Source organism: Thalassophryne amazonica, chromosome 14 (genome assembly GCF_902500255.1).
Source record: "Thalassophryne amazonica chromosome 14, fThaAma1.1, whole genome shotgun sequence".
Classification (NCBI taxonomy): Eukaryota; Metazoa; Chordata; class Actinopteri; order Batrachoidiformes; family Batrachoididae; genus Thalassophryne; species Thalassophryne amazonica.
Window position 1 is genome coordinate 52,964,423 of NC_047116.1, and position 24,433 is coordinate 52,988,855.

At 43.9% G+C, this 24,433-nt stretch overlaps 1 protein-coding gene across 2 annotated transcripts in view; it reads left to right on the plus strand.

The window, feature by feature from the left end:
* The window catches only part of cavin2a (caveolae associated protein 2a), a 67,771-nt gene extending 49,820 nt beyond the window's left edge, over positions 1–17,951 (plus strand). The window contains exons 2-3 of one of the 2 annotated variants that reach the window (XM_034186409.1): positions 15,603–16,374; positions 16,594–17,951. In XM_034186409.1, coding sequence (XP_034042300.1) covers positions 15,603–16,374; positions 16,594–16,607 — 786 coding nt within the window. In that variant the 3' untranslated portion in view covers positions 16,608–17,951. Of the gene's footprint in view, positions 1–15,602 lie in introns of both variants that reach the window. The other variant, XM_034186408.1, reaches the window with a different exon arrangement.
* The last annotated feature ends 6,482 nt before the right edge of the window (positions 17,952–24,433 follow it).

Here is a 24,433-nt window from a genome sequence, read left to right on the forward strand (position 1 = left end):
AGACATGAAACAGGTGAGATTCCTCAGATGTCTGGGGTAGCACTGAGGAGGCGTGTGGAGACTGGTTTCCTTCCTCCTCAGCAGGCAGATAAAAGCAGCATGTCTGAGTGTGTAACACACAAACACAGACATTCACATACAGTGGTCAATACATATGGGAAAAACTGCATATTAATCTGCTCATGGGGCGGTGGGGGGGGTGAGTGTACTTCCATTGTAAAAACCCAAAAAGGTTCTTCTTCTCAAACATTTTAAATATACCAATTACCTTAAACATTTATATTTAGTTAACTCAATGAACCTTCAAACTTTATTTTAACTGAAATAAATTTGGTTAAATGGTCCCTTACCAAAAAGTAGTATATGCAAGTATGTTTCAAGTATACTTCTAGTTTACGTTTTATATACTTATCAGTACTATTTTTTGGTAAGGGGTGTTACATCAACATAATAGGGGAGGTGATGGTCTAGTAGGTAAGCGCCCTTGGGCAAGGTCCTTAATCCCCTAGTTGCTTCCGGTGTGTTGTGAGTACCTTGTGTGGCAGCTTCCTGACATCGGTGTGAATGTGAGGCATTATTGTAAAGCGCTTTGACCAGCTGATGCAAATGGAAAAGCGCTATATAAATGCAGTCCATAATAATGTAATTTCCTACTTTTTTAAAAAACATTTTACACTGTGATACACAACCAACTCAGGTTTGCAGCTGGCTGTGGTGTTCCACAGCCTTTGAAGCACTATTACTGCAGCACACGATCGTGGCATTCTCTGTGAAACTGGTGTATATTAAGTAGAAAAAAAATGTGGCAAGAAACGATGCGAGCACGATGGACGTCAAGTAGGAAATGTAGTGCAGACAGCGGTTGTTTTCAGCGGCTCGCTGGTTACTATGTGTGTGCTATGTGCGCGCACATCAGGGACCCGGGATGTCCAACCGTACCTACACCATTTGGCATGACCAAATCGACAGGCCTTTGTGAATAACAGCAGTAAAGATGACTATATTAGCAATGGTTTGTGGGTGCGCGTGCAGTTTGTTTTCAGCGGCGACCCAAATGGTGACTGTAACCGACGCGGAAAGTGATGTAGGCCCGACCGTACCTATTAGCCGTTGTGGAGGCTGTGTGTGTCGTTTTGAGCATTTTATGAAAAAACACCTGAAATAATATAGCTTGTTGTGTGATAGCATGTCCTAACAGATCATCTAAGGCGTCCCTCCTGCAACATTCATGCTGAGTGCATTCTCGTCTTATTTTAATGTTGTATGCTAATGGCTTTAGCACTTTTATCGGCTATCGGTAGCCTGATCCATTAGATCTCTTTAATGCACGATTACTGAGAAAATAAGCAGCTCATAACTTTTAACGCCCACACCAAAGCAAACTGCTGAGTGAACAACTGCGTAGTCCCGCAAAATATGATTTAATAAACACCCAAATCAAGGATAGCCTGTTAGCCTAGCTGGCTCAGACTCGAAGAGAGGTGGCGTTTTCAGGCTTCATTCATCAGCCACGCTTCACTTCTTTGTCATTTATGGGTTCATCATGATGTAGACAGAATAAGCACTGTCAATGCTGCCAACATGGCAACGCTCAGATATGGGCTTCATACCAATGTTTCCAGGTCTCTATAGAAATCTTATGTGTGACATCATGCAAGTTTTGTCCACTATATATACAGTCTCTGACAGGCACACACGAGTGGTGCTGCATCCAATACTAAGTATTTTCTGGTAGTTGGTTTCACTCAGATGACACAGGATTGCTGCTTAGGGTTGTGGGCAGTTACCGCTTACCTCGTATTTGGGCTAGGAATGTCATTCAGAGCTAAAAATTGGCCACCACAGACAATCTCAGTCTGTGCAGTCATTAAACGTTGTTACATTTCTTTCTTTTTATTTTTGTCTTACTGATTGACTGAGGCAGGCCCACATGGTAGGACAAAATTAAACAAAAATCAAACAAATAGCACGGATGATAGGAATTTGTATGAAGTATACTCCTTTGGAACAGCAATGAAGATGGTACAGCTTGCTGTTATGACACAGTCCATGTAAACGTAGCTAGTGAGTCCTTGAGTGTCCTTGAGAAAGACACTAATGCCCAACAGGTTTAATCAAACTCTTATTAAGAAAGTATCTGTCTTCAAGTTTCATGGCCAAAATCTGATCACATTAAATGTGTTTAAAGGGCATGTCACACTCCAATCGACACTATTGTTCAAAAAATATACCAGATTATGAATCACTGCTTCCAGATCTCCAGATCTTCCAGATGTCTTTGGATGTGGGAGGAATTTTGCGAACATTTGAATTTAATATTGAAAAGCCCATTTGGTGTCCTTTTTTCCATTATATCTCAATCAAAAGCGCCGCAGTCACTCTCATTTTTCTGTTATGGATCCACCTACACCACCAAAATTGGATGGAGGTTCCAATTTTATGCCTGTTTGTCTATCTCTCAGTTATCAGTCAGAAAACAGGCTCCAGCCAACCATGACCTTAACAGCACTGACCGCTACTAAGCACATTTACCAAATGAATGATTCTTGATTTTTTTTTTTTTTTTTTACTTTATTAGTTTGAGGTCAATAGTTGCCTCATATCTGAGTTGGACTAAGTGAACAGATTCCACTGTGTAGTGTCTTTAATTGCTCTGGCCAAAATTCCTTACAACTCAATGAAATTTGTCAAATTTTGTAAAGATGAATATTGACAATAGTACAGAGATATCAACAATCAATTCAATCAATTTTTTTTATATAGCGCCAATCAACAACAAACAGTTGCCCCAAGGCGCTTTATATTGTAAGGCAAGGCCATACAATATTATGTAAAAACCCCAACGGTCAAAACGACCCCCTGTGAGCAAGCACTTGGCTACAGTGGGAAGGAAAAAACTCCCTTTTAACAGGAAGAAAAGAACCTCCAGCAGAACCAGGCTCAGGGAGGGGCAGTCTTCTGCTGGGACTGGTTGGGGCTGAGGGAGGAGAACCAGGAAAAGACATGCTGTGGAGGGGAGCAGAGATCGATCACTAATGATTAAATGCAGAGTGGTGCATACAAGCAAAAAGAGAAAGAAACAGTGCATCATGGGAACCCCCCAGCAGTCTACGTCTATAGCAGCATAACTAAGGGATGGTTCAGGGTCACCTGATCCAGCCCTAACTATCAGCTTTAGCAAAAAGGAAAGTTTTAAGCCTAATCTTAAAAGTAGAGAGGGTGTCTGTCTCCCTGATCTAATTGGGAGCTGGTTCCACAGGAGAGGAGCCTGAAAGCTGAAGGCTCTGCCTCCCATTCTACTCTTACAAACCCTAGGAACTACAAGTAAGCCTGCAGTCTGAGAGCGAAGCGCTCTATTGGGGTGATATGGTACTACGAGGTCCCTAAGATAAGATGGGACCCGATTATTCAAAACCTTATAAGTAAGAAGAAGAAATTTAAATTCTATTCTAGAATTAACAGGAAGCCAATGAAGAGAGGCCAATATGGGTGAGATATGCTCTCTCCTTCTAGTCCCCGTCAGTACTCTAGCTGCAGCATTTTGAATTAACTGAAGGCTTTTTAGGGAACTTTTAGGACAACCTGATAATAATGAATTACAATAGTCCAGCCTAGAGGAAATAAATGCATGGAATTAGTTTTTCAGCATCACTCTGAGACAAGACCTTTCTGATTTTAGAGATATTGCGTAAATGCAAAAAAGCAGTCCTACATATTTGTTTAATATGCGCTTTGAATGACATATCCTGATCAAAAATGACTCCAAGATTTCTCACAGTATTACTAGAGGTCAGGGTAATGCCATCCAGAGTAAGGATCTGGTTAGACACCATGTTTCTAAGATTTGTGGGGGCCAAGTACAATAACTTCAGTTTTATCTGAGTTTAAAAGCAGGAAATTAGAGGTCATCCATGTCTTTGGTGTGTGTCCTCTGGCTTCATGGATAGATAAAGCTGGGTATCATCTGCGTAACAATGAAAATTTAAGCAATACCGTCTAATAATACTGCCTAAGGGAAGCATATATAAAGTGAATAAAATTGGTCCTAGCACAGAACCTTGTGGAACTCCATAATTAACTTTAGTCTGTGAAGAAGATTCCCCATTTACATGAACAAATTGTAATCTATTAGACAAATATGATTCCAAACCACCGCAGCGCAGTGCCTTTAATACCTATGGCATGCTCTAATCTTCTGTAATAAAATTCCATGGTCAACAGTATCAAAAGCAGCACTGAGGTCTAACAGAACAAGCACAGAGATGAGTCCACTGTCCGAGGCCATAAGAAGATCATTTGTAACCCTTCACTAATTGTGGGAAAGTGTAGGAACACGGACCCACAACAGGGGGCGCAAATGAACGGACAATGGAGTAAGTCAAATAACAACGCTTTACTGTTGTGAATGTGCACAACGAATACAACCAATCACAGCAATGGACAACAGTCAATTCACAAAAGTGTCGTGTGGGCAGGCTCGAAGATAGGAGACGCCTCTCCAAGGTAAGACCGGAACCACACGGCTTCCTCCGCCACAGGACCCCGGGAATACTGGAGCTGCCAAGTCCCGAACTCCCAGGTGGCCACTGCCTCCGCGTGTCGGACCTGGTACTGCTGGCGAGGAGCAAAGAACAGTTAGATGGGGGCGCGTATGCACCCAGGACTCCGAACAGCAGGAAAGGTACCTCCACCTCTCGTTGGAACAGTAATCCCAAAAACTAGCTCAATCCAAAGAGATGCACTCTATTTGCTTTGATACGTACCTCTCTGGTAGAAACGATATCTCGGCAAATGAGGTGGAGATGCCGTCCTGCTGATATACCTCCGTAGTGATTGGGATCAGCTGTCTCCGGGTTATGGGCGACCAGCTGTCATCCTGGCTGCTCCTGTAAGGCGGCAGCGCCCTCCGGTGCCTGGAGCCCGCACTCCAGGCAGGGCGCCCTCTAGTGGTGGTGGGCCAGCAGTACCTCCTCTTCAGCGGCCCACACAACAGGACCCCCCCCTCAACGGGAGCCTCCTGGCGCACGACCGGGTTTGTCAGGGTGGCGACGGTAGAAGTCGGCCAGGAGGGCCGGGTCCAGGATGAAGCCCTTCTTCACCCAGGAGCGTTCTTCGGGGCCGTACCCCTCCCAGTCCACCAGATACTGAAAACCCCGGCCCATTCGTCGGACGTCGAGGAGCCGGCGCACAGTCCAAGCCGGCTCTCCGTCGATGATCCGGGCAGGAGGTGGCGCCGGACCCGGAGTGCAGAGGGGTGAGGTGTGATGAGGTTTAATCCTTGACACATGGAATACCGGGGTAGAATCCTGCAGTGAGGCCGGAAGCCGGAGCCTCACTGCGGCGGGATTGTGACCTTGAGTATTTTGTAGGGGCCGATGTATCGTTCTTGCAGTTTCGGGGAGGTCCACTTGAAGGGGAATGTCTTTGGTGGACAACCAGACCTCCTGCCCTGGACGATACGTGGGAGCGGGGCCCGCCGCCGGTCTGCATGGTTCTTCGCCCTCGTCCGGGCCTTCAACAAAGCAGAACGGGCGGCACGCCACACCCGACGGCACTTCCGTAGGTGGGCCTGGACCGATGGCACACCGACCTCCCCCTCAACCACCGGAAACAACGGGGGTTGATACCCCAAACACACCTCAAAGTGGAGAGGCCGGTGGCGGACGACACTTGACTGTTGTGCGCGTACTCGATCCAGGCCAGGTGGGTACTCCAGGCCGTGCGGGTGGCCGGCGGTCACACAGCGCAAGGTTTGCTCCATCCACCTGGTTTGCCTGTTCTGCTTGTCTGTTGGTCTGGGGTGGTACCCGGACGAGAGACTGACTGTGGCCCCCAGTTCCCGCAAAAGCTCCTCCAAACCTGCGAGGAGAAACTGGGGACCGCGATCGGAGACGATGTCTGATGGTATCCCATGCAGACGGACGACGTGGTGGACTAGGAGGGTCCGCTGTCTCCTGGGCCGTTGGGGAGCTTCGGGAGGCCACAAAGTGGGCCGCCTTGGAGAATCGGTCCACTATCGTGAGAGAGCGACGTGTTTTCCCTGGGACGGCGGGAGACCCTTGACAAAATCCCAGGCCGATGTGGGACCAGGGGCGAGGAGGCACGGGCAGCGGCTGTACAATCCCGTGTCTTACGGTGATCCGCCTTGCCCCGGCACAGGTGGTACAGGGCCTGGATGTAACCCCGGACGTCGGCCTCCATGGACGCCCACCAGAAGCGCTGCCGGACGACTGCCACGGTTCTTCGCACCCCAGGGTGACAGGAGAGCTTAGAACCGTGACAGAAGTCCAGAACTGCAGCCCTGGCTTCTGGTGGGACATAGAGTTTGTTCTTCGGTCCGGTTCCGGGGTCCGGGTCTCGTGTCAGGGCCTCCCGGACGGTTTTCTCCACATCCCAGGTGAGGGCGGCCACGATAGCGGACTCCGGGATGATGGGTTCCGGGGGATCCGACGGCTCTGTTTTGACCTCATCTTCGTGTACCCGGGACAAGGCATCCGATCTTTGGTTTTTGGTCCCGGGACGGTAGGTGATCCGGAAGTCCAAACGGCCGAAGAACAGTGACCAGCGGGCTTGCCTGGGGTTCAGTCGCTTGGCGGTCCTGATATACTCCAGGTTCCGGTGGTCAGTGAAAACCGTGAGTGGCACGGACGTTCCCTCCAACAGATGTCTCCACTCCTGAAGAGCCTCTTTCACCGCAAGGAGCTCTCGATTGCCGACGTCATAGTTCCGTTCGGCTGGGGTCAACCTGCGGGAAAAATAGGCACACGGGTGAAGGACCTTATCGGTCTTCCCGCTCTGGGACAGCACGGCTCCTATCCCTGAGTCCGAGGCGTCCACTTCAACCACTAACTGGCGACTAGGATCGGGCTGCACCAGAACGGGTGCAGACGAGAAGCGCCGTTTCAACTCCTTAAACGCGGCACCGCACCGATCTGACCAGGTGAAGGGAACTTTTGGTGAGGTCAGGGCTGTCAGGGGGCTAACTACCTGACTGTAGCCCTTAATGAACCTCCTGTAGAAATTAGCAAAGCCTAGGAACTGTTGCAACTTCCTACGGCTTGTTGGTTGGGGCCAGTCTCTCACCGCCGCAACCTTGGCCGGATCAGGAGCGACGGAGTTGGAGGAGATGATGAACCCCAGGAAGGACAAAGAAGTGCGGTGGAACTCACACTTCTCGCCCTTCACAAACAGCCGGTTCTCTAACAACCGCTGCAGGACCTGACATACATGCCGGACATGAGTCTCAGGATCTGGAGAAAAGATGAGTATATCGTCTAGATATACGAAGACGAACCGGTGCAGGAAGTCCCGCAATACGTCGTTAACCAAGGCTTGGAACGTCGCGGGGGCGTTTGTGAGGCCGAACGGCATGACCAGGTACTCAAAGTGACCTAAGGGGGTGTTGAATGCCGTCTTCCACTCGTCTCCCTTCCGGATCCGAACCAGATGATACGCGTTTCTAAGATCAAGCTTGGTAAAAATCTTGGCTCCATGCAGGGGCGTGAACACCGAATCCAACAGGGGTAACGGGTATCGGTTGCGAACCGTGATTTCGTTCAGCCCCCTATAATCGATGCATGGACGAAGTCCGCCATCTTTTTTACCCACGAAAAAGAAACCTGCTCCCATCGGGGAGGTGGAATTTCGGATCAACCCGGCAGCTAACGAGTCCCGGATGTAGGTCTCCATTGATTCGCGCTCAGGCCGTGAGAGGTTGTACAGTCTACTGGACGGGAACCCACTGCCTGGAACCAAATCGATGGCACAATCGTACGGACGGTGGGGGGGGAGTGTGAGCGCCAGATCCTTGCTGAACACGTCGACAAGGTCGTGGTACTCCACCGGCACCGTCCCCAGATTGGGCGGGACTCTGACCTCCTCCTTAGCTTGGGAGCCGGGAGGAACTGAGGAACCTAGACACACCCGATGGCAGGTCTCGCTCCACTGAACCACTACCCCGGACGGCCAATCAATCCGGGGATTGTGCTTCAACATCCAGGGAAAGCCTAAAACCACACGGGAAGTGGCCTGAGTCACAAAAAACTCGATCACCTCCCGGTGGTTTCCTGACACCACCAGCGTTACAGGTGGTGTCTTATGTGTGATCGGAGGGAGCAGGGAGCCATCTAGTGCTCGAACCTGCACAGGCGAGGTAAGCGCCACCAGAGGGAGCCCTATCTCCCTGGCCCATCTGCAGTCCAACAGATTCCCCTCAGAGCCCGTGTCCACCAGTGCTGGGGCCTTCAGGGTTAAATCCTCATACAGGATCGTGACTGGGAGTCGTGTAGCAATGTGGGTGTGTCCCACGTGAATGTCTCGGCCCACCCCTAGCCCAGTCTCTAGGGGCGGGCGTTGGTGTTGTAACTGCTCGGGGCAGTCTCTCACATGGTGCTCTAGTGCACCACAAACAAAACAAGCTCCATGGGCCCGTCTCCTCTGTGCAGCTGGTGCCCTAAATGTTGCCCTACTCGTGTCCATAGCTTCGTCAGTAGGGGGAGCTGTGGCCCCACGGAGCGCAGGGGCCGTGGAGCGTGGGGAAGGCGGAGCGCGGTCAGAACCCGGAAGGGAGAGGGACGGCGCGTGCCCGGCCACGCCCTTCGTCTCGTTCCCGCCGACGTTCTTCTAACCGGTTGTCCAACCGTATGACAAGATCGATAAGCCCGTCTAAATCCCGCGGTTCGTCCTTAGCCACCAGGTGCTCCTTGAGAACCAAAGACAGTCCGTTTACAAAGGCGGCGCGGAGGGCAGCGTTATTCCAGCCGGATCTCGCAGCCGGCGCCCCTGTCTCATTGACAGTAGCACGATTGAAGCGGTTTCTCCTCTATTAGGGTGATCGAACACGGTTCTGAGCCCCCTCACAAACCCATCGTATGTCAGAAGGAGCCGTGAATTCTGCTCCCAGAGCGCTGTAGCCCAAGCGCGTGCCTCACTGCGAAGCAGGTTTATGACATAAGCTACTTTACTAGCATCGGTCGCGTACATAACGGGACGCTGTGCGAAGACGAGCGAACACTGCATCAGAAAATCCGCGCACGTCTCCACACAGCCTCCGTACGGCTCTGGAGGGCTTATGTATGCTTCCGGGGAAGGAGGGAGAGGTCGTTGAACAACCAGTGGAACGTCAACGTTACACACAGGATCTACGGGAGGGAGAGCCGCGCTTCCACCTGCGCGGCGAGAGCCTCCACCCTGCGGTTCAGGAGGACGTTCTGCTCGGTCATGAAATCCAACCGAGTCGTGAAAGCGGTGAGGATCCGCTGCAACTCACCAATTACCCCTCCCGCGGACGCCTGTGCGTCCTGTTCTTCCATTGGCCGTTCAACAGCCGGTTGACGCCCCTCGGGATCCATGACGCTGGCCGAGATATCCTGTTGGGAAAGTGTAGGAACACGGACCCACAACAGGGGGCGCAAATGAACGGACAATGGAGTAAGTCAAAATAACAACGCTTTACTGTTGTGAATGTGCACAACGATACAACCAATCACAGCAATGGACAACAGTCAATTCACAAAAGTGTCGTGTGGGCAGGCTCGAAGATAGGAGACGCCTCTCCAAGGTAAGACCGGAACCACACGGCTTCCTCCGCCACAGGACCCCGGGAATACTGGAGCCGCCAAGTCCCGAACTCCCAGGTGGCCACTGCCTCCGCGTGTCGGACCTGGTACTGCTGGTGAGGAGCAAAGAACAGTTAGATGGGGGCGCGTATGCACCCAGGACTCCAAACAGCAGGAAAGGTACCTCCACCTCTCGTTGGAACAGTAATCCAAAAAACTAGCTCAATCCAAAAGATGCACTCTATTTGCTTTGATACGTTACCTCTCTGGTAGAAACGATATCTCGGCAAATGAGGTGGAGATGCCGTCCTGCTGATATACCTCCGTAGTGATTGGGATCAGCTGTCTCCGGTGATGGGTGACAGCTGTCATCCTGGCTGCTCCTGTAAGGCGGCAGCGCCCTCCGGTGCCTGGAGCCCGCACTCCAGGCAGGGCGCCCTCTAGTGGTGGTGGGCCAGCAGTACCTCCTCTTCAGCGGCCCACACAACACTAATGCTGTTTCTGTACTATGATGAATTCTAAAACCTGACTGAAACTCTTCAAATAGACCATTCCTCTGCAGATGATCAGTTAGCTGTTTTACAACTACCCTTTCAAGAATTTTTGAGAGAAAAGGAAGGTTGGAGATTGGCCTATAATTAGCTAAGATAGCTGGGTCAAGTGATGGCTTTTTAAGTAATGGTTTAATTACTGCCACCTTAAAAGCCTGTGGTACATAGCCAACTAACAAAGATAGATTGATCATATTTAAGATCGAAGCATTAAATAATGGTAGGGCTTCCTTGAGCAGCCTGGTAGGAATGGGGTCTAATAAACATGTTGATGGTTTGGATGAAGTAACTAATCAATCAATCAATCAATTTTTTTTTTATATAGCGCCAAATCACAACAAACAGTTGCCCCAAGGCGCTTTATATTGTAAGGCAAGGCCATACAATAATGATGTAAAACCCCAACGGTCAAACGACCCCCTGTGAGCAAGCACTTGGCTACAGTGGGAAGGAAAAACTCCCTTTTAACAGGAAGAAACCTCCAGCAGAACCAGGCTCAGGGAGGGGCAGTCTTCTGCTGGGACTGGTTGGGGCTGAGGGAGAGAACCAGGAAAAAGACATGCTGTGGAGGGGAGCAGAGATCGATCACTAATGATTAAATGCAGAGTGGTGCATACAGAGCAAAAAGAGAAAGAAACAGTGCATCATGGGAACCCCCCAGCAGTCTACGTCTATAGCAGCATAACTAAGGGATGGTTCAGGGTCACCTGATCCAGCCCTAACTATAAGCTTTAGCAAAAAGGAAAGTTTTAAAGCCTAATCTTAAAAGTAGAGAGGGTGTCTGTCTCCCTGATCTGAATTGGGAGCTGGTTCCACAGGAGAGGAGCCTGAAAGCTGAAGGCTCTGCCTCCCATTCTACTCTTACAAACCCTAGGAACTACAAGTAAGCCTGCAGTCTGAGAGCGAAGCGCTCTATTGGGGTGATATGGTACTACGAGGTCCCTAAGATAAGATGGGACCTGATTATTCAAAACCTTATAAGTAAGAAGAAGAATTTTAAATTCTATTCTAGAATTAACAGGAAGCCAATGAAGAGAGGCCAATATGGGTGAGATATGCTCTCTCCTTCTAGTCCCCGTCAGCACTCTAGCTGCAGCATTTTGAATTAACTGAAGGCTTTTTAGGGAACTTTTAGGACAACCTGATAATAATGAATTACAATAGTCCAGCCTAGAGGAAATAAATGCATGAATTAGTTTTTCAGCATCACTCTGAGACAAGACCTTTCTGATTTTAGAGATATTGCGTAAATGCAAAAAAGCAGTCCTACATATTTGTTTAATATGCGCTTTGAATGACATATCCTGATCAAAAATGACTCCAAGATTTCTCACAGTATTACTAGAGGTCAGGGTAATGCCATCCAGAGTAAGGATCTGGTTAGACACCATGTTTCTAAGATTTGTGGGGCCAAGTACAATAACTTCAGTTTTATCTGAGTTTAAAAGCAGGAAATTAGAGGTCATCCATGTCTTTATGTCTGTAAGACAATCCTGCAGTTTAGCTAATTGGTGTGTGTCGTCTGGCTTCATGGATAGATAAAGCTGGGTATCATCTGCGTAACAATGAAAATTTAAGCAATACCGTCTAATAATACTGCCTAAGGGAAGCATATATAAAGTGAATAAAATTGGTCCTAGCACAGAACCTTGTGGAACTCCATAATTAACTTTAGTCTGTGAAGAAGATTCCCCATTTACATGAACAAATTGTAATCTATTAGACAAATATGATTCAAACCACCGCAGCGCAGTGCCTTTAATACCTATGGCATGCTCTAATCTCTGTAATAAAATTCCATGGTCAACAGTATCAAAAGCAGCACTGAGGTCTAACAGAACAAGCACAGAGATGAGTCCACTGTCCGAGGCCATAAGAAGATCATTTGTAACCTTCACTAATGCTGTTTCTGTACTATGATGAATTCTAAAACCTGACTGAAACTCTTCAAATAGACCATTCCTCTGCAGATGATCAGTTAGCTGTTTTACAACTACCCTTTCAAGAATTTTGAGAGAAAAGGAAGGTTGGAGATTGGCCTATAATTAGCTAAGATAGCTGGGTCAAGTGATGGCTTTTTAAGTAATGGTTTAATTACTGCCACCTTAAAAGCCTGTGGTACATAGCCAACTAACAAAGATAGATTGATCATATTTAAGATCGAAGCATTAAATAATGGTAGGGCTTCCTTGAGCAGCCTGGTAGGAATGGGGTCTAATAAACATGTTGATGGTTTGGATGAAGTAACTAATGAAAATAACTCAGACAGAACAATCGGAGAGAAAGAGTCTAACCAAATACCGGCATCACTGAAAGCAGCCAAAGATAACGATACGTCTTTGGGATGGTTATGAGTAATTTTTTCTCTAATAGTTAAAATTTTGTTAGCAAAGAAAGTCATGAACTCATTACTAGTTAAAGTTAATGGAATACTCAGCTCAATGGAGCTCTGACTCTTTGTCAGCCTGGCTACAGTGCTGAAAAGAAACCTGGGGTTGTTCTTATTTTCTTCAATTAGTGATGAGTAGAAAGATGTCCTAGCTTTACGGAGGGCTTTTTTATAGAGCAACAGACTCTTTTTCCAGGCTAAGTGAAGATCTTCTAAATTAGTGAGACGCCATTTCCTCTCCAACTTACGGGTTATCTGCTTTAAGCTACGAGTTTGAGAGTTATACCATGGAGTCAGACACTTCTGATTTAAAGCTCTCTTTTTCAGAGGAGCTACAGCATCCAAAGCTGTCTTCAATGAGGATGTAAAACTATTGACGAGATACTCTATCTCCCTTACAGAGTTAGGTAGCTACTCTGCACTGTGTTGTTATATGGCATTAGAGAACATAAAAAAGGAATCATATCCTTAAACCTAGTTACAGCGCTTTCTGAAAGACTTCTAGTGTAATAAAACTTATTCCCTACTGCTGGGTAGTCCATCAGAGTAAATGTAAATGTTATTAAAAAATGATCAGACAGAAGGGAGTTTTCAGGGAATACTGTTAAGTCTTCTATTTCCATACCATAAGTCAGAACAAGATCTAAGATATGATTAAAGTGGTGGGTGGACTCATTTACTTTTTGAGCAAAGCCAATAGAGTCTAATAATAGATTAAATGCAGTGTTGAGGCTGTCATTCTCAGCATCTGTGTGGATGTTAAAATCGCCCACTATAATTATCTTATCTGAGCTAAGCACTAAGTCAGACAAAAGGTCTGAAAATTCACAGAGAAACTCACAGTAACGACCAGGTGGACGATAGATAATAACAAATAAAACTGGTTTTTGGGACTTCCAATTTGGATGGACAAGACTAAGAGACAAGCTTTCAAATGAATTAAAGCTCTGTCTGGGTTTTTGATTAATTAATAAGCTGGAATGGAAGATTGCTGCTAATCCTCCGCCCCGGCCCGTGCTACGAGCATTCTGACAGTTAGTGTGACTCAGGAGTGTTGACTCATTTAAACTAACATATTCATCCTGCTGTAACCAGGTTTCTGTTAGGCAGAATAAATCAATATGTTGATCAATTATTATATCATTTACCAACAGGGACTTAGAAGAGAGAGACCTAATGTTTAATAGACCACATTTAACTGTTTTAGTCTGTGGTGCAGTTGAAGGTGCTATATTATTTTTTCTTTTTGAATTTTTATGCTTAAATAGATTTTTGCTGGTTATTGGTAGTCTGGGAGCAGGCACCGTCTCTACGGGGATGGGGTAATGAGGGGATGGCAGGGGGAGAGAAGCTGCAGAGAGGTGTGTAAGACTACAACTCTGCTTCCTGGTCCCAACTCTGGATAGTCACGGTTTGGAGGATTTAAGAAAATTGGCCAGATTTCTAGAAATGAGAGCTGCTCCATCCAAAGTGGGATGGATGCCGTCTCTCCTAACAAGACCAGGTTTTCCCCAGAAGCTTTGCCAATTATCTATGAAGCCCACCTCATTTTTTGGACACCACTCAGACAGCCAGCAATTCAAGGAGAACATGCGGCTAAACATGTCACTCCCGGTCTGATTGGGGAGGGGCCCAGAGAAAACTACAGAGTCCGACATTGTTTTTGCAAAGTTACACACCGATTTAATGTTAATTTTAGTGACCTCCGATTGGCGTAACCGGGTGTCATTACTGCCGACGTGAATTACAATCTTACCAAATTTACGCTTAGCCTTAGCCAGCAGTTTCAAATTTCCTTCAATGTCGCCTGCTCTGGCCCCCGGAAGACAATTGACTATGGTTGCTGGTGTCGCTAACTTCACATTTCTCAAAACAGAGTCGCCAATAACCAGAGTTTGATCCTCGGCGGGTGTGTCGTCGAGTGGGGAAAAACGGTTAGAGATGTGAACGGGTTGGCGGTGTACACAGGGCTTCTGTTTAGGGCTACGCTTCCTCCTCACAGTCACCCAGTCGGCCTGCTTTCCCGGCTGCTCGGGATCTGCCAGGGGGTAACTAACGGCGGCTAAGCTACCTTGGTCCGCACCGACTACAGGGGCCTGGCTAGCTGTAGAATTTTCCACGGTGCGGAGCCGAGTCTCCAATTCGCCCAGCCTGGCCTCCAAAGCTACGAATAAGCTACACTTATTACAAGTACCGTTACTGCTAATGGAGGCCGAGGAATAACTAAACATTTCACACCCAGAGCAGAAAAGTGCGGGAGAGACAGGAGAAGCCGCCATGCTAAATCGGCTAAGAGCTAGTAGCTACACTAAGCTAGCGGATTCCTAAAAACACGCAAAGTGAATAATGTGTAAATAATTTAGAGGTGATTCAGCAGAAGGAGTGCTTTAGTTAAGGCACGTAAAGATTACACTGAGAAACAAATCGTAATATAGATAACTAGATCAATCTAACTGCGCAGATTAAACAGCTAACAGATACAGAAAAACACCGCTGTGCTCCGGAACAGGAAGTGATACAATACCGCAGTGAGAGCCAACCACCAGATATGATTTTTGTGTGCAGAAATGTCTTAAAATGAAATGGATATCAATTATTATTATCATATACCAGTAACTTTGTATGTTTAACTGATGCTGGGACCAAGGAGATGTGTACTTAAAGTACAATGAGATGATGCATATATTGGTTTAAAAAACACACACAAACATTGGAATGGATGTAAAGGGGAAGATAAAGAGAGGAGGACTAAAGTGTTTGGATCAAGTAAAGAATGAATTGAAGGTAAAAGGACTGAGTGGAATAATTCAGGGCTGACCTATGGAGAAAGTCACACTGGCACACTGATTCCACATGGAAGTGGGGAAAAATAAAGACAAAGAACACTGCATAAGTGACATGCGGGTACTTTGTGGACATGTTGTGGTCGCCGTATAAAATTTAAATATTGAATGAAATAGAGTTTCATGGTGCAAAGTGGAGACAGTAGACCTGTGTTAATTGCTTTTCTTTACAATCATTGCTGAACTTGAGTCTGCTTCAAGAGGTCATTGGGATCCAATTGACCATCCTCTTTCTCTTTTCTTTCTCTGTATTTCCCAACAGGAAGACAATGAGATCCCCTCCAGTGTGTTTGTCCAGGAGTCTCTCAAAACCCCACAGCCCAGCCAGGTGGATGCCGAATCCACCCATCCCACTCCATCTGTTACAAGTTCTGTTGATCCAATCCATTACCAAGAAGAAGGCCTGCAGACCGTCAACTTGTCTTCCGATGAAGACGATAATGCTACAGCACATCATGAGCACGATGACTTGTTGGAGGGTGAGGGCTCTGTGGCTTCAGCCCCTATTCGCTATGAGAGAAGAGCTGATAAGTTTAAGCGCAACAGTCTGAAAAAGGTGGACAGCCTGAAGAAGACCCTTGAGAAGACAATGAACCAGCTTGGCACCAAGATTGTTCCACCAGAGCGGCGTGAGAAAATCAAGAAAACCCTCACCCACAACCATCCAAAAAGCCCAACTGCCAAGAGCTCCTCCTTCAAGGTGTCTCCCATGACCTTCAATGTCAGGAAAGTCAGAGACGGAGAAGCCCCTCCACAAGTCAAGCCGTCATCTGAGATTGATGCCCATGTGGAGATTCTTCCCCTGGGAAACATAGATGGAGAGATTAATCTGGCAGATGTGCATTCGCCGGAAGGCCTGGTGGAGGAAGTGCAAGAGATGCTGAATTCCACCACCACAGAGAGCATGAAGGCACAGCTGGGCATCAATGGAGAAACAACAGGCATTGAGTGTGAGATCAATGGTAAGCGTGCTGCTAGCCTGGCAGTTCCAGAGCGAGATGAAGATATTGCAGAGGATGAAGAAGAGAAGGGAGGTGAGCAGAGCAAGACCCCTGCAGAGTTGGCAGCAGAGTCCCAGATACCATCAGGAAGCGTTGCAATGGAGCAAGTGTCTTAATATGCTATGATTATGTTGATCATAAATTCCTTTTTCCACTTTTTTTTTTTTTTTTTTTGCTTAGTCATAATAAGCTCTTAGCACCACATTGCAAACTATCTTTCTGATATAGTTTCTGTCCTTTGTGCTGCTTTAGGTAGTCCATCCTGAGGTCTTTCCTGCACTATCTTTAAATATTGCTTGACAGTAGAAGATTCACCTTCAGACCGTACAAGCAAATGGGTTTTTCTTTGGTGGCTTGTAAATGGAAGCAACATTACATTCACCATAAGTCATTCTCCATTTTAATAGTGGAACATGTTCAAGGCGCCGGGCCAACGATCTCCCATCTGCTCCATCTCTCTGCATCTGGACATCTCTGACTCACTGACAAACAGCCTCTTTGTACTTTGTGATAAATAGTAAATCTTTGGAAATGGTGGTACTGCCCACAGCTTGTGGAGGGACCGTGTTGCCAGGTTTTGTCAAGAGTTGGAATGGGGAGTTTTCAACGAAGAGATTCTGGTACATCAAGGGTTCTTTATCAAACTGCTCTAAATCTGTGCAGAAAACACCCCGATTTTAGCGAACAGTTTGATTTTAACTTGATGTAACTTTGATTTAATGTGATTCTGTCCTGTGTGGTGGTCACCTGACCTAGATACACTGTGTTTTAATTACTTATTCATTTTGATGTTATTATATTTGATGTGGAACTCAGCTAGAATGTCAAAGGAGGCATTTCTGATGAGCAAACCACAATGGTTCCAAATGCATTCAAGTATTTGACTACTTTTAATTTTTTAAAACAGTCCAAATGTTCTTGCTTGTCACTCTGATTTGAAGCTTAACAAAACAAGCGACAAACGCTTCTAGAACTCACACCCTTGCCAAGGACTAGAATTAATCCTTTTTTATTTTGCATTGAGATTAACAATGTAGTTGTTTCAACTGATATCACCCTTAAATGCCATGTTTGAAATTGTGGATGGTTTAATACTTGGACTTGCTTGGGGTGAAATCCAGGGGTTACATGACAGTTGGGGCCTCTGTTTTTTTCTGCACAAAAAATATATAGTAGAGAGAAAAGAGGAAATCAGTGATTTTGAAAAGTAATTTCAATTTATTTCATTTATATAGTACCAAATCACAACCAAGTTGCCTCAAGGCGTTTCACACAAGTAAGGTCTAACTTACCAACCCCTAGAGCAAACACACAGGCGACAGTGGTACGGAAAAACTCCCTCTGATGATATTGAGGAAGAAACCTCAAGCAGACCAGACTCAAAGGGGTGACCCACTGTTTAGGCCATTCTGACAGTTACAAGGTTTTTGCAAAGTACAGGAACAGTTCTTGATTTCAAACTTAACGTTTGGCACAGTTCACACTTCATGTGCACAAAACCTACACTTATTCTTATATGTTACAATAAAGTCCATATGTGTATATTTGAGAAAAAAAAAAAAAACAAGTAAAAGTGCAATTGCCCCAACACAAAAAGAAAAGAAAAAAAATGCAGTGTTTTGAGACTTCCCTGAAAACACACTTCATTAAAACAGATATATTCACTTTTATGTTCACAGGAAGTGCTGTTTACAATATTTAAGTTTGACACTCTTTGGTTACATTCTGCAATTATAATGGATTTTTTTATTGCCTTCAAGAAATTTCCCTTGTCTATCATGGAATACGTACAGTTCTGTAAAAGGTTTTGGCCACCCTTGAGCTTTTATATGTTCAAATTTTTAAGACATCAAAAAACAAATCAAAAATTCAGGCTTTTTGTATTAAAATTTTGAAAATGATGCCCTTTAAACTCATAGTGAAAAGTAATCTCTGTCTGCATCATGAATTAAAGAAATAAAAATCTAAAAGCCAAAATAATGGCGTGAATAAGTAAGTGCACCAAGTCAGGGGATGGATACATGAACATCTCAAACAGTATGACACTCTATGGAATATCAGTGTGGAGCAGGCAGTTCTCAAAATCTGAGCAACTGTACAAGGAGGAGAAGTGGGGAAAGACACCCAGACAATTCTGAAGAGGGTACAGGCTTCTGTGGCTGTCATTAAAGAAACTGTGCATAGTGCAAGTTTTGAATTTTGTATCACCACTCTCAGCATCATAGTGGAGTGGAGCAGAGAAGAATTTTCACTAAAACAGGTCAAATCCCAGCTTGCACCTCTGATGTGCCTTTTAGCAAACTGTAGCTGAACTTTCAAGTTTTCTTAAAAAAAAAAAGAAAGAAAGAAAAGAAAATCCTTCTCTGTACCACTTCATCATGAAGCTGTATAACTGGTGATGCAAAATTCAAAACTTGCACTATGCATAATTTCTCCAGTAGCAGCCACAGAAGCCTATACCTTGCTAGGGTTGTCTGGGTGTCTTGGTGGATTTCCACAGTCATCTCCTTCTTGCACAGTCCCTTAGTTTTTGAGAACTGTCTGCACCACACATATTTACCATAGAGTGCCATACTGTTTGTATTTCTTCATAATTGATGCAAATAAAGTCAAAGACATAATCAGTGTCTTGGTAATGTTCATGTATCCATCCCCTGACTTTCTGAAGAAGACTCGATGTACAAGTGATGGTTTATATGTTTTATACTAAAGAGGGCACTTACTTATTCGCACCATCATTTTGGCTTTTAGATTTTTATTTCTTTTAATTCATGATGTAGAGATTACTTTTTACTGTGAATTTAAAGGGCATCATTTTGGGAAGTTTTAATATAAAAAGCCTGAATTTGTGTTTTATTTTTTGATGTCGTAAAAAATTTCAAACATGCAAAAGTTCAAGGGTGCACTAATTTTTTTCGCAGCACTGTGTGTAGAAACTGATCAAACGTGAAAAATGCGTCATCTTGCAATGTTAACAAATACTTTAAGAAGATCTAGTCCCAGCTAACAATTTGACGTTGCCAGAACGTTGCACAGAAGTTGCAATGACGTTGTAGCAACGTGAATTTGTAGACTCCCCATAACGTTGCTGCTGACAACGTTGTAGCAACCTTGTGGAGAGTCTACAAATTCACGTTGCTACAACGTTGTCAGCAACCTTACAGCAACGTTGCATTTACGTTGTGTGTTACCTGGGGTAGAGTCTCGATCAGCCCTAAAATTCATTAAGGTGTTAATGTTGATCAGAATGATATTCCATCTTTTCTTTCTTTTTCTTTCTTTCTTTTTTTTTTTGGTAGAGATCAGCTGAAAAATGTGGCGTCATTCTGCTAACAAACAAGCAGGCGTGTTGCTGAAAACATCATGTCCTTGGCAGAGATAATAATCATGTGAAAATAGTAATTACCTTTGAATTCAGTCACACTACGCAAATGGAAAAACATCATTACAGGACAAAAGCTGGTGGAGATAAAGAGGAAGTTTGTTTATGACAATCACTGTATTTTTTCACAGAGCAACTTTGTTTATTTACGGGAATCTTTTTTTTTTTTTTTTTTTTTTTGATAACAAGACAATATTTCTAAGTATGTTCTTATTCTTGGTGTTATTCACCATAAAATATTTGATGACTACTGCCTTTACCTGTACTCTATAAATGTTATCTCCTGATTTATTTTGAGTTATTATGTAATGCTCGAGTGTTCATCTTTTCTTCCAGGCATCCATAAGTTGTGTGGCGACATGTTTACTCGATTGCAAATGTCTAACATTTCCCTGGGCGTCACCGCTAAAACACACGCCTGCAGTGCTTCCACTTTGCATGAGCTGGTGTGATTAATTGCAGTCCTGGATGGAACGGCTGCCATTTTTCTGTATATAAATCAATGATAGTACAAGATGCTATATCTTTTTTGAACCTACTCAGAAATTCCTTGTACCTTCCCGTGTAATCAGTGGTGGGCACAGCTAACCAAAAAGTTAGCTTTGATAAACATTAATCCACTAACTGAAAAGTTAACTTTTTTAACTCTAAACCGATAAACTGCTAAAAAAAAAAAAAATAGCGGAAGTTACCACTAACCGCTAACCGTTAGTACTGACTCAATCGCAGCCACATTGGATTACACTGTCGGCTACTCATAAACTTGCAGGGGCTGCTGGGTAAATTCAGGATCACAAACACAAAACCCCAAACACTGTCATCATCTTTATCAAAAGCAATAAATCACAGTATTAGAAGTCACAGTTGATCTCTACATTATATATTTATAAACTGTTAACGGAGCTGCGTTCACAAACACAAAAGAAATGCACAGAAAATAAATAAGAAATTAAATCCCAAACATGGTCATCATCTTTAGAAAAAGCAATAATTTGCAATATTAATTATATTATATTATATATATATATATATATATATATATATATATATATATATATATATAATATATATATATATATATATATATATATTATATTATATTAATTATAATTATATTATACACAGTTTATCTCTGTATTGCATTTATAAACACAGGAACAGGTCGTGTTGCGTTCAACACGACTGGTAAAATCTACACCTCACTCGTCACGCTGAGCTTCCCCACCGAAGAAAACGAATGTAAGTTTTGTCTTTACATAAAAATAAAAAGTGTCTTCACTTTAAAAAAGTAAAGATTTGCATGTACACGCTGTCTTTAAAGCAGACACACGAACTGTCGATTTAACTGTCATCTCGGCAGACACACAACAGACAGGAACTAACGTATGATTTTAGGGTTTACAAACGTTTTTGACCATTAAACGTTATCATTTTACCAGCAAAAAAAAGTTAGTGGACTGAAAGTTAGCGTAAGTAAATTTAGCAGGAGCTAACTGGTCCGCTGATAGTTTTCAAAGTTAGCTGAAAAGCTTATCTGCTAACGAAAAAGTTAGCTTTGCTAATTAGCAGTTAGTAGATTAGCGGAACTGTGTTGACCACTGCGTGTGATCAATATTTGATGGCAACTGCAATGAAAGTTTTACTTTGAAATGGCTGCAATTAAGGTACAAGAGTAAATGTCATGTTTGGAAGTTATGCGTAACGTTTGTGACTCATAGAGCTCCAGCTGTTTAAGTTACAGACATCACATGCTGTGACTCCCTAAAAATATTTTGGCATTTTCTCCAAGTGCCACAAGTGAGCCACAAGTGTTCAGATCCTACAGAGGTTCCCGGGAATGAGTTCATAGTGGAAATGGGGGCAGGTTAGGGACAGGGAAATAATTTTTTGTTGAAGATAAGAAGGTTGTTTATAATAGTGGGCATCTGTGGAGCAGCAAGAGGTTCAAATGAACATGTGACATGTTGGAAGAGAGGAAATTAATGTGGTTTCATTGAGCATTTAGCATGGAATTCCTGAACCCTGGTGTAATTATTAGTGTCAGAATAATTTTATAATATGAAAAATATGTAAGAAATTCACTGTATAAATGGATGGATGTTATATATTGGAAACCTTTATGATATTTAAAAAAAAAAAAAAATGAAATGAGTTTGTAATGGTTTCATTTTAGACAAAAGCTGTCAGTTTGCTAAAATAAATAGGGATAATGTAGCTGATGATGATGATCAATATTATTATTTTAAAAAAACTAAATGTTTTCTGATTTAATTGCATGTGTGGGGTTATACTACTTTGGTTAAATCACAATTCTGAAAAACACTCTTGACTTTTGTACATTCTGCGAGCATCAATTTTCAAAATATTTTTGGCTTTTTATTAATGAAAAAAAAATAGCTTTCTGCCAGTGTAGGATAGTATTCGTCGAGAGGTACATGTGTGTCACTGTCTGCTTTTAATTGTTTTTGTTAATCAACTGAAAACCATGTATTTGTCTAAAGTTATGTTGGCCAGATACCTTCAATGTTATACGTATAGCAAAACCATTTGTAATAGTTTTTTCTTTGTCCTTTATATCCTGATTGTATTAGTACATCACTTAAACCAAAGATATTTCCCAAATAGCAGATTTATTGGTGTACATCGGTGGAAACACCCTCATGCTTGGCTCTCGCATCTAGTTAACTTGCAGGAATTTCTTTTTGAACTATCATAATGTGTGTATCAATAAAGCTTTTGGAACTTTGACTGTGTGCTTCATTTTCAGAACTCCAGATTAAGTGGAGTGTTGGATAAATAGGCCATAGGACATGTAATCAATATATGCCTAATTTTTTTTTATTTTCATGCAACAATGGTGGGGGCAACCTAAAACTGGTATGCCTTTGTAAGAAATGTGTCTCTGATGAGGAATATCAATGTCCCCACCCTGGGGATGGAGAGGAGGGGGTGCTCATGAATTTATGACGTGCAGTTAATGAAAACGCGTGTTGTCCTACAGTACATCAAGTGTATTGTGGTTAATGTTTTCCACAGATCATCAGATTGATGATTAAAACGGAACATGGGAACATTATCCAAACTATTGTAAAGTACTGCAAGGTCTTTTCTTGCATCTGCATGGGTAGGGTGGGGAAAAGTGGCAAATTTTTACCACGTATTTGATTAAAAATTATTATTAGCAGGTTATATAATGATATTTCATATTACATTTTTGGAGGGGTAAAGTGAAGCAGACATGTTGGAAAATAATTATAGATTACAATGTAGTAATATTGAAAAAATAAACCCTCAATGGTAATAGTTAAAAAAAGCCAGAGTGTTGCTGGGGTGGGGTCAGATATTGTCATATACCTTTGTACTCGTATGAAGTACAGTAGTGTTCAGAATAATAGTAGTGCTATGTGACTAATAGGTTTTGAGTATATTTCTTATTGTTACATGGGAAACAAGGTACCAGGAGATTCAGTAGATTCTCACAAATCTAAGAAGACCCAGCATTCATGATATGCACACTCTTAAGGCTATGAAATTGGGCTGTTAGCAAAAAAAAAAGTAGAAAAGGGGGTGTTCACAATAATAGTAGTGTGGCATTCAGTCAGTGAGTTCGTCAATTTTGTGGAACAAACAGGTGTGAATCAGGTGTCCCCTATTTAAGGATGAAGCCAGCACCTGTTGAACATGCTTTTCTCTCTGAAAGCCTGAGGAAAATGGGACGTTCAAGACATTGTTCAGAAGAACAGCGTAGTTTGATTTAAAAGTTGATTGGAGAGGGGAAAACATACGCAGGTGCAAAAAATTATAGGCTGTTCATCTACAATGATCTCCAATGCTTTAAAATGGACAGAAAAACCAGAGACGCATGGAAGAAAACAGAAAACAACCATCAAAATGGATAGAAGAATAACCAGAATGGCAAAGGCTCACCCACTGATCAGCTCCAGGATGATCAAAGACAGTCTGGAGTTACCTGTAAGTGCTGTGACAGAAGATGCCTGTATAAAGCTAATTTATTTGCAAGAATCCCCCGCAAACTCCCTCTGTTAAATAAAAGACGTGCAGAAGAGGTTACAATTCGCCAAAGAACACATCAACTGGGCTAAAGAGAAATGGAGGAATATTTTGTGGACTGATGAGAGTAAAATTGTTCTTTTTGGGTCCAAGGGCCGCAGACAGTTTGCGAGACGACCCCCAAACTCTGAATTCAAGCCACAGTTCACAGCGAAGACAGTGAAGCATGGTGGTGCAAGCATCATGATATGGGTATGTTTCTCCTACTATGGTCAATCAATCAATCAATCAATTTTTTTTATATAGCACCAAATCACAACAAACAGTTGCCCCAAGGCGCTTTATATTGTAAGGCAAGGCCATACAATAATTATGTAAAACCCCAACGGTCAAAACGACCCCCTGTGAGCAAGCACTTGGCTACAGTGGGAAGGAAAAACTCCCTTTTAACAGGAAGAAACCTCCAGCAGAACCAGGCTCAGGGAGGGGCAGTCCTCTGCTGGGACTGGTTGGGGCTGAGGGAGAGAACCAGGAAAAAGACATGCTGTGGAGGGGAGCAGAGATCGATCACTAATGATTAAATGCAGAGTGGTGCATACAGAGCAAAAAGAGAAAGAAACAGTGCATCATGGGAACCCCCCAGCAGTCTACGTCTATAGCAGCATAACTAAGGGATGGTTCAGGGTCACCTGATCCAGC